The sequence below is a fragment of the Miscanthus floridulus genome, chromosome 19 (genome assembly GCF_019320115.1).
Source record: "Miscanthus floridulus cultivar M001 chromosome 19, ASM1932011v1, whole genome shotgun sequence".
In the NCBI taxonomy this organism is placed as follows: domain Eukaryota; kingdom Viridiplantae; phylum Streptophyta; class Magnoliopsida; order Poales; family Poaceae; genus Miscanthus; species Miscanthus floridulus.
Genome location: NC_089598.1, coordinates 65,692,196 through 65,703,461, shown reverse-complemented (window position 1 = coordinate 65,703,461; position 11,266 = coordinate 65,692,196). Strand labels below are relative to the sequence as shown.

At 51.6% G+C, this 11,266-nt stretch overlaps 1 protein-coding gene across 1 annotated transcript; it reads right to left on the bottom strand.

The window, feature by feature from the left end:
• Positions 1-7,652: 7,652 nt before the first annotated feature.
• On the bottom strand, positions 7,653-8,039 carry LOC136526127 (uncharacterized). Its single transcript, XM_066518893.1, has one exon. The coding sequence runs from the start codon at positions 8,037-8,039 to the stop codon at positions 7,653-7,655; it is 387 nt and encodes a 128-aa protein (XP_066374990.1).
• Positions 8,040-11,266: the final 3,227 nt, after the last annotated feature.

Here is an 11,266-nt window from a genome sequence, read left to right as displayed (position 1 = left end):
ATGTTTCAAGTGTAAATGCTTATATATGAATGCTTGATGATCATCCTCATGCTATGCAAGTCAAGTTATGCAAGGCTAACACCTAGGGTGTTACAGACACGGATGCCGAGATGTGCCAGTAATTCATTTTCCACCGGGTGCGCGCGAGCGCACCTGGTGGGAGTAGCCCCTGAGCCTTTGGAGGAGTGAGACACTCTTACAAAGGCTTTTTGCGATCTGTTGCTTGAGGGCGCATGGGGGTACTATTTGTTATTGTTGTTTTGTGGGATGGCAAGCTGTGTATGATACTCGTCATTTGTCTATGACCGCGTGATCGGTCTCCTTGCAATGTCGAGCCCCCGCGCATAGCAGGGATCTGGTCAAGGGGTCAGTTCATCTTTGTGATGGTGACCCCTCATGTGTTCATTCGCTAGAACGAAGGGGCTGAGCCGGGCCGTGCTTTCCTCGCTGGATGGAGCATGGTGCTCGGTGAGTTGTTAACAGGCTTGTTCGAGTGGAGCACCGGCATCCCCTTCGCGGAGGCCTGGTTTGAGGTTAGCTTGTGACTGACTCCAGATTCTTGGTGGCTGGTTCATATAGTTTCTAGATCCATTCGACCGATCTGAGGGCTCAATGCCTTTCTTTCAGGGAAAAACCATGGACCTTGCATCATCCAAGACTCAAAACGAGGGTCAGGACGCCCGTGGCACTTTGCGTGCTTTGGGTACTGGCCGATAGCGGGCTCGTCCTTAACCTCCTCGCACTCTAAGGTGCCCTAGAGCGGCCGTGAACCCACTAGTGGGCCAACCTTTGAACTCCTAGGTGTTAATGGGCCATAGGTCTGTATCCCTCTTACCTGCGGCGGCCCATGGCCTTTGAAGTTGAACCATCGACCGATAGATCCTTCACGGGGAAGATTGGGATAGGCATGTGCTCGTCTCTCGAGGCAGCAAGGCGACTGATGCTATGAGAATAATGAGGGCTCGAGCCTCGAAGGAAACAAATCTGGTGGGGCATGTGGCACGTTAATTTAGGCTGACGGTTTGCACCCTTGCCCATTATGCCCTTACCTTATAAACTGAAGGGGTTTCTCCCCAGCCTCCGTAGCGTAGCCGCATCCTTTACCCTTCCAATCTTTTTGCCTTTCGCTCCTAAGTCCTAGCCTTTGTTTTCCTATTTCCACTCCACCGCCGATGAAGTTCTCACTCTCCTAGCCTTACGCCTGCCGCCGGATCTTCTGCATTGCCATCCCTGTTCCTCAATAGAGCCGTGGCCTCGCTCTGACATTCTCCGCATGTAAATAAAGGGTCTAGTTAAGAAGGGCCTCCTCTGCTCAAGGACCGCGATGAATGATTTGGATTGTACCTGGTGGCGAGGATGTGCCATCACCGCCCAACTGGCTACTGTCATCTCCTTCATCCCCTTCCATGAGCGGGGGCTGGCGACTCCTCCCCACTGATTCCTCTAAGGGCTGCTGCACTACTACGGGCTAGAGCTACAGCATCTGAATCCCAATGGGATTTAGCACAACTTGGCCTTCGTTGCGCTGTGTGAGGGGTATCTAGGGATCAAGCCCCACTTCGAGCTATGGAAGTACTTCTTCGTCGTTGAGCTGCAGAAGAAGGAGAAGAAGAAGTCAGACCTAGCAGTGCCGATGGGGTGCGCGAGCATCCGTATATGGGGCAACCAAGCATCGAAGTATATGTTCATCCCTTTATCGAAGTCCAACAAGTGGTGGCATAAGCTCTAGTTCTACCTGAAGAACGACGATGCCGCCCCCCTACCGATCTTCACCGGTTGCCTGATCGAGGAGGTGCCAGAGGTGTGGAGATACGGGCCCATCGAGAAGGAGCAGAAGAGGCTCGATGACCTGCTCAAGGCCATTGCAACTCTAAAGCGCCATAGCCTATGCAGAATCGGTGTCATTAGAGCATACCACGTTAGGAGGCTAGCATCATTGATGGCGCTCACCCTTCCGATGTATAAGATGACGCTAGATTCCATGCCCGAAGGGACGATGATGGTCGCCAGCGAGGCCCTCAGCGTCGGCAAAATGGCACAATGCCTCAAGGAGGCTATGGAGTTCCCGACGGATCTATCAGTGGATCTCGCCCCAGTGTACCCGGTCTCGGGGCATCCCATGATGCAGCCGAATGTGGGTTTCGTCAAATTGGTAAGCCTTCTTCGAGTTTCTTTTCTTGGCTAACCCTCCTCTATTCTCAAATTCTAACCACCAGGATTTGCAATCTAGCCCAATTGCCCATGATTTCGACCCGCCACTACCAGGGGACGCGGCACGGAGGGCGGCGAACCGCACCGTGGCTGAGGCAGTGAAGGCAAAGAAGGATCAAAAGAAGGTGAAGAAGGAGCGAGCGAAGCTCCAGTGTGTAAGGCATTGGCAAGGCTTGGAGGAGAGCGATGATGATGAGGAGGAGGAAGAGGAGGAGGACCCCAACATTTCATGGGGCATGCTGGTGCTCGAGGATGAGCAGGCCAGCATGGGGCAGGTCACCTGCCCTGACGTGATCCAAGGAGGACGTGCCTCCAAGATCGGTGGGGGAGGACGCACCCCTGAGGTTGGCGGAGTAAGTCTGCCCTGCTCCGACTAACCCCAATGTGCCTCCAAGATCGGTGGGGGAGGACACGCCCCTGAGGTTGGTAGAGCAAGTCTGTCCTGCTCTGACCGACCCTACTGGGGGATGGAAGGGGCCAATCGTCGATGTGGCAAAGTCGGTGTCGAGCGGCTAGCCCCTGAAATGATCTCTGGTAATGGCGTTGTGGTGAGTTAACGACTTCTTCATCCTTTCATTGTGTTCTCAGATTTTGTTGTCTGACGTTGGTGCTTTCTGTAGGACTGGCCCCTGTAGACCCCTGACATTGGCACCGTAGAAGATCCTAGCACATCGGGCAACCCCCTAGGAGCCGACTAGCATGGTGTCGGGGGCGCACCGTGATGGAGCTGAGGCAGACATGGCATGACCAGAGGAAGCAGGGGAGGCAGAGGCACCGATTGTGCTGGGGGAGGTGCTCGTGGAATCGGTGCCCGCACCGGTCAACGCGCCTGAGATGGGGCAGATAGGAGGAGGCATGACCAAGGTGTCCCCCATAGAAGTAGCGATGGCTCGGACTTTGGAGCTCGAGCTGCCAGCCTCCTCGGCTATCGGAGGGTCCACTCTTGAGGGAGCATCGGTGATGGAGGGGGTGCCATCAGCCCCTATCAGGCCAACGATGATGGTTGCCACGGTTGACCCCTCGGTTGGGGCTGGGTCCTCCTAGTCCCTTGTCTGGTTGGGCAATGATCTACTTGCATGGGGAGGAGGCTAGCTCCAATGGGCCAAGAGACTAGACCCGAGCGACTCGGTGTTCACCCTCGATGACCCGGCGGAGGAGAAGGACTGGATGAGCATGAGCTTAGGACTCAAGTCTATAGTCCGCTCCCTGACCGACACGTTAGGGGTGTTGAAGGATGACATCACCCCGGCCGGCCAGGTTTGCTGTGTCTTCACATTTTCTATTTTCGAGCCATGTTTATATAATTCTAACATGATTTTTTCTTAGTCCCATGCGATGCGCAACCAGGAAAGGTCTAGGGGCTTGCTGCCGAAGTGCCATGACTGCGGGAAGAAGTGGCGAGCCTCTAGACCAAGGAATGGGAATCCCATCAACACGCCGATGAGGTCGAGGACAAGCTCAAGGCTATGATCGCCAAGGCCAGGGAAGATGCCATGGAGCTTGGACGACTCCACCAGGCCCTCGACCTTACTTGGCGCACGCTAAAAAATGAGTGGAAGTCTAAGGAAGAAGCCAAGGGCCTAGCCACCGCCTTGGTCGGGGATGTTGGCGCGCTCTAGAGGGAGAAGACGGTCCTCGAGGAGCAAGTGAAAGGTGAGGCTCTGGTTACCTATTTGGTTGTCGTTCAAAGTCAATTTTCTAACACTCTTCGATGTTCGGCTTGGGCAGCCCTTTAGAGGCAACTCTTTGAGGTGCGGGGTCAACTCTAGTGGGAGAGCGATGACCACAACGCCTTGCATGCTACCATCAGGTTGGTCTTTAATGACCTCAGGGTCACCCCAGCCGTGGTGACGAGCTTGCTCATAGCCTGGGTTACCCAGATCCCAGATTGGGCACACGTGCTCGCAAGGGAGGCCCTGCACACCAGCGTCCATCGCATGTTTGCCATCGCCCTCTCCTGCTACATCGACATAGACCTACCGGTGATCAATGAGGGCTTCACGCTTGGCTACACTGACACCGAGTTGGACGAAATTGAGAAGGAAGCGGAGCCCCCAGTGAGGGACCTTGCAGAGAAGTTCGAAGAAGAAATCCTGCCCAAAAATGTTTAATTAGATAGCCCAGTCTAGTGTCGGTCTTTCTGTAAAGACTTTTATTATGGCCGAAAACATTGTTTGGCCCCTCTCTCCATATATATAAAGTTCATTGCGATGTGCCCCTTGTTTTTTGTTAAGGCATTAGAAACTTAAGTTGTGAGCGACTAAGTAATGATCACGCTGGTGAGCAACTGATGCCGTAGCCATCGGGGCGTAGGCTTTTTGCATTCCAACTAGTTTTACTCATCGTTAGTTGGGAGGATGGCTTCAGAGCCGTAGACCATGAAAACGGCATGTAACCAGTTGCCCAGCTGCTGGATGTCCATAGGCTCCAAAGTACCGTGGGAAGCTCGGTGACCCACTGTCCACCAAACTTGTTCAACCGGTTGAAGATCATAGGCTTGAGGCCTTGTAGGACCATGCCGTTTGCGCACTCGACCTACCCGTTTGTGCGGGGGTGCTCTACGGTGGCCTAGTCAACACAGATGTGGTGGTCATGGCAGAACTGAAGGAATTTCTTCCCCATAAACTATGTATCGTTATCGGTTATGATGGAGTTTGAGACTCCGAATTGATGGATGATGTCCGTGAAGAACAACACTGCCCGCTCGGATTTGATCACGGTGATCGATCGAGCCTCTATACACTTCGTGAACTTGTCCACGGCGACAAGTAAGTGCGTGAAGCCCCCGGGTGGCCTCTTAAGGGTCCCTACTAGGTAAAGCCCCTAGACCATGAAAGGCCACATGATGGGGATCGTCTAGAGCACTTGGGCCAGCAGGTGAGTTTATCGAGCGTAGTACTGACATCCTTTGCAGGTGCATATGACCTGCTCGGCATCGGCCACAGCGGTTGGTTAGTAGAAACCTTGCTAGAATGTGTTTCTGACCAAGGTTCTAGGTGTGGCATGATGTCCACAGACCCCTCCATGGATGTCCTCCAGTAGGTCCTTCCCCTGGTCGGTGGGAATGCAGCGCTGCAGGATTCCGATGAGGCTACTTTTGTAGAGCTCCCCTTCGATGACGACGAAGGACTTGGCACAACACGTGAGCTATTGGGCCTCTGTCTTGTCGGTAGGGAGCACCTCATGGAGGAGGCAATCAAGATAAGGTGTTCTCTAGTTGGTCGGAGGGTCGGGTTCTACCATTGGGTCTTCAACGAGTTCCATGACCTCCGGGTCAGATGGAACTAAGGGTCAGTCAGCCCTTGACCCAAGAACTGGGGGCTTGTTGCCAGTCCATTCTAGTTCCTCGTATTGGACCGAAGGCTTGTGTAGGTCACTAGCGAAGATTCCGGTGGGGACCGACTCTCAGCTCGATGCCATCTTTGCTAATGTGTCGGCTACTTTGTTGAGCCACCTTGGGATATGGTTGAGCTCGAGGCCATCGAACTTGTCCTCCAACTATTGGACTTCATGACAATACATAGCCATCTTGGCATTGTGATAGCTTGACTCCTTCATGACCTGGTCGATGACCAGTTGTGAGTCGCCTCGAACGTCAAGCTATCGGATGCCCAACTCAATGGCGATGTGCAAGCCATTGATGAGTGCCTTGTACTCAGCCACATTATTCGAAACTGAGAAGTGGATGTGAATTGTGTACCTCATGTGCACCCTAAGGGGGGAAACAAAAACCAGCCCAACCCCAGTGCCCTTCTTTCTCAGTGATCCATCAAAGTACATCATCTAGTACTCCTAATCGATGGTCGTCGGTGGCATCTGGATCTCGGTCCATTCGGCCACAAAGTTAGCCAGTACCTAAGACTTGATGGCCATTCATGGGGCATACATGACGCCCTAATCCACCAGCTCGAGTGCCCATTTCATGATTCTCCCCGTGGCCTCCCAGTTCTGGATAACCTCACCTGAGAGGGAAGGATGACACGATGGTCACCTGGTGTGAGTCAAAGTAGTGGTGCAGCTTCCTCTTGGTGATCAGGATGGCATAAAGGAGCTTTTGGATCTAGGGGTAGCGCGTCTTGGAGTTGGACAAGACTTTGCTAATGAAGTACACATGGCATTGTACCTTAAGGGCGTGTCCCACTTCTCCCTGTTCTACAACCAAGGCGGCACTAGCCACCTGAGTCGTAGCTACGACGTAGAGTAGGAGCGGCTCTCCCTCAGCTGATGGGACTAGAATCAGGGCCTTCGTTAGGAGCACTTTGAGCTTGTCAAGTGCCTCCTGAGCCTCAGGCGTCCATGCAAATCGGTCGGTTTTCTTTAGGAGCTGATAATGAGGAGCCCCCGCTCGCCGAGGCATGAAATGAAGCGACTAAGCATAGCAAGGCATCTGGTAATCTTCTGAACTCCCTTTAGGTTTAGAATCAGGCCCATCTTTGTGATAGCTGATATTTTTACCAGGTTGGCTTTGATGCCACGCTCGGAGATGATGAATCCGAACAGCATGCCCGTTGGGACCCCAAAGACGCATTTCTCAGGGTTGAGCTTGATGCCATTCTCTTGGAGCTTCCTGAAGGTCTGCTCTAGGTCGGCCACAAGCTGGTCGGTCTTCTTGGACTTGACTATGATGTCATCCACGTAGGCCTCAATGGTCCACCCGATGAGATCTCCAAAGCATTTGGTCATGCAATGCTGGTACATAGCCTCGGCGTTCTTGAGTCCGAATGGCATCGTAACGTAGCAAAATGATTCGAACGGGGTGATGAAAGAAGTAGCGAGCTAGTCGGACTCTTTCATCGTGATCTGATGGTACCCGGAGTACGCATCAAGGAAGCATAGGGTTTTGCACCCCGAGGTTGAGTCGACTACCTGATCTATACATGGCAAAGGAAATGAATCCTTTGGGCACGCCTTATTGAGGCTCATATAGTCAACACAGCCTCCATTTCCCACTTTTCTTTTTTATAAGGACAGGATTGGACAACCACTCTGGCTAGTATACCTCCTTGATGAAACTGGCCTGCCAAGAGCTTAGCGATTTCCTCGTCGATGAGTCTTCCGCTTCTCCTCATTAAAGTGGCGCAGGCAATGTTTGACCGGCCTAGAACACAACCTAATTTCAGGGCATGCTCGGTGACTTCCCTTGAAATTCCTGGCATATCCTAGGGTTTCCACGCAAAGATGTCTCAATTGGCATAGAGGAAGTCGATGAGCGCGTCTTCCTACTTGGGGGAGAGGGCTATGCCAATGCTCACCATCTTGTCGGTGGAGTTGTCGGGGTTGATGAGGACCTCCTTGACATTCTCTATAGGCTCAAAGGATCCTGCCACCCACTTTGTGTCGGGCGCTCCTTCGGCGATGCCCTTCCCGATGGCCGTGAGCTCTTTAGAAGCGAGGGTTGCTGAAGCGAGCTCACAGCTCTTGACCTCACACTCATAGGCCCTCTAGAAAGAAGTGCCGATGGTGGTGACCCTGCATGAGCCCGGCATCTTGAGCTTGAGGTAGGTATAGTTGGGGATGGCCATGAACTTCGCATAACATGGCCACCCCAAAATGCCATGGTAGACCGGTGGGAACCCGACTACCTCGAAGGTGAGGGTCTCTGTCCTATAGTTGGATGAATTCCTAAAGGTGACAGGCAGGTCGATCTGCCCAATCGGCATGACCTGCTTTCCTAGCATGATGCTATGGAAAGGCGCCTTGGTCGGCCGGATGCGTGATCGGTCGATGCCCATGGCATCAAGTGTATCAGCATACATAATGTTGAGGCCGCTGCCCCCATCCATCAGTAGCTTGGTGAGCCACTTTGTGCTGACGATAGGGTCGACCATGAGTGGGTACCTGCCTGCGTGTGTGACACTATCCGGGAGGTCAAATCGATCGAAAGTTATGGGATACCCTAACCATTTGAGGATAGTGGGCGTGGTGGGCTCAGCTTCATAGACCTCTCGGCATGCGAGCTTCTATTGGTGCTTGGAGCCATATGCCTCTGGCCCACCAAAGATCATGAGGTAGCCGTCCGATGACGGAAAGCCACCATCCTTCTCTCCGGTGTCGTTGGCTTCTACCTCGGGTTTCTTCTTCTGCTCCCACTTCTTGGAGCCACTGATGAAGAAGTGCTTCATGAGGGAGTAGTCCTTCTACATGTGCTTGACAGGGAAGGTGTGGTTTGGGCATGGCCCCTCGAGCAGCTTGTTAAAGTGATCTGGGGTGCCCTTGGACGTCGCTCGACCAGCTTTTCGCTCGGCGGTGGCCACGAGTGAGCTCCCATGCCCTTTCTGGTTCTCCTTCTTATTGGAGCAGTTGAAGGGGCCTTCATCAGCATCCTCGTCCTAATTCGCCTTGCCTCTAGAGCAATAAAAAATTGCACCAACCGCCTCCTCATCAGAAGTGTGGCTGGTCATGATGTCAAGGAGTTCCTTGGTAGTCTGTGGGCCCTTATGTCCCAACTTGTGGACTAGGGACTCGTAGGTGGTCCCTAACTGGAAGGCTCCAATGACGTCGGCATCAGCGACATTAGGAAGCTCGTTGCACTACCGAGAGAAGCGTCGGATGTACTGCTAGGAGAAGCCTAGACTATGACGACGTCTAGGCTCCCTTCAGACTCGCCCCTAGTTTCCTAGTCCATGGGGATGGCGGAGGCGGCGCTCCCTTCGGCTACTTCACTGGATGCCGCTCCACTTCTACCAACTCCTCTAGAATCAGGACGCAGAGGACAGATAGGCAAATCATTGAAATTCTACCCCAACTCCTGCATCAACACATAGAAGTTAGTTTTTTTATAGTTTTAAGAAATGTACAGATCACAATGTCAATATACTTACAGCGGTCGATAGATTCTGGTGATCATGCTCTAGGTACTGGTATGGTATCACCTATACCGACACAAGCATGTTCTGAATTCTCTCTAGAACTTCACCTTCTATCAATTCATCAGTGGTTACCCAGGCAAGGTCCTCAAGCCCATGAACTTGAGCCATAGTGGTGCCTCTCCTACAGAGGTTGTACTCAACGCCTAATGAAGCTGGCAACCACTCTGACTCCAGTAAAGCCTTGGTCCTTCATGGCTCAGATTTACTTGAGGAAAGAACGAATACCCTCAAGTTCTGTCGCACTTAGCGTCTCCTTATCCCAACTGTTGTTGGGCACTGGTGCGGTGTTGCTATGCACCTCTAGGGGGCCACATGTTCCTCGCATAAAACCACTCGGCCCTCCAGTTCTGTATAGAATCCACTAGGGTATAGTGGACATACTCGTTCTTCCTCCCCCATGTGAAATTGAATATCAGCACCCCCAAAACACTTGGACTTGTGGCATCTGGGTGTGGTTTCAATTTGAAAAAGTAGCAAAACAAAGTGATAGATAGGGGGGTGCCAAGGAAAGTTTCACAGAGATGAACAAAAATTGAAAGATGCAGGATGGAGTTAGGGTTCAGATGATTCAGGATAATGCCATAATAATGCAAAAACTCGTGCAAAAAGGGACAAGTAGGCAACCCTAACCCATGCTGGATGATCGGCACATAGAGAACAATCTCACCCGGCTCCAGATTGGAAATACGGTACTCCCCAGGTGCCTTCCATTCCCCAAGTCTCTACTTCGTCAGATAGCCCTGTTCATGGAGCTTCAAGAGATGCTTCGGCTTTGTTATCGGCACTGCCAGATCTAGGCGGCGGTGGCCATCTTTGACACCTCCAACGCCCTCTTCTCGATGACTTTCTTGGTGGAAGCGCTCGGGTTCTTGCCCTTACCCATAAAGCAGAGCATTTTTATAGATATAAGGTTTCAAGATTCAAGATTTGCAGCGCTCATAGTGGCTTAGGGGCTTAGGCAGAATGCAAATGGAGCAGGGGTAGATGATGCACAAGAACAGTTCCTTTTTATAGGGTTTTTACCATGATGTGGCCCGATAATCACGACAACGGGCATGGCGTTTCGGTTTCCCTTCCATTTTAATGCGACTACGCGGTTGATACGACGGCTACACTCCTTTTCAGGATTTCCAACATGTCACAATCTGTTCAAACTTATCTTTTGGATTTTTCATTTTGGGTACTGACCATGCCACGACCGTTATCTACATGGCCACATCGTGAAGTACCCGGATGATTGATCCAGTACTCGGACAATCGCTTGACAGTATGTATTAAACAGCGCAATACCCGGATGAAGATTTTTTATTCAACAACATTTTTATGGATACAAAGTTGCACACTTTACAAGATTCAAGACCACTCAAAATAATGAGTGACTATTTATTTAGAGAGCTACAAGTATTGGATACAATATTTTTTCAGTCAATAACAAAGATAACACCTACTTGGATAAAACAGAGTACTCATACTCTAAGTGCTTCTCAGTAGGTACTTTCATACCCGATGCAGCTGGATGCAAGAGGAGAAGAGTCATGCATCTGGGTAGATAATAGAAGTGCAGTGTGTCCTAGCCTAGAACCTTGGGTAGACTATACGACTATGAACATTTGTTGGCCGACTACCCTTGGGAGCATAGCAACTACAAGAGGAAGCCTGTAGGCTAGTATGCAAGATCATTCGCACATCTTGCCACCCAGCCAATGCCATCTGTACACATTTGGGTCCGGGTACGACCCTTCATGGACAAACGTCGATAGGCACCCTAGAAGAACTGACATGGGACCACTGGATGCGCCACCCTACCAGCCGTCACAAGACTTCGTCTAGTTGCAGTTCCAGACTCCTCTACTATGCACAACTACGGGTTTAGCCTACCTATAAACTGTCTCACAAGAATTCTTCTAGTCACTACAGCTCTTGGTTGTACCAACCGAGTACTCCCAGGGGCTGGTCTACTTCGCTCACCACCATATTTGCAAGCTTCAAACTCTGACATGGAGGGTTTTTATAGGCGCCTCGGTGTTGTCTATGGACCAGGTTCACGCGGTATACATGGATAAGCTACTGACTCCTACACAGGTTCACATGCTACACTACAAGGGTATAGTCTGTCCCATTACAGCTTTTTAGTGTACAAACGGCCTTTTCCCAGCACATATGAAGTCATAGTACACTCGGTAGCA

Bases quoted from the DNA above. Each gene is read 5' to 3' on its own strand.
- LOC136526127 (XM_066518893.1), bottom strand. From the start codon at position 8,039: ATGGTCGACCCTATCGTCAGCACAAAGTGGCTCACCAAGCTACTGATG.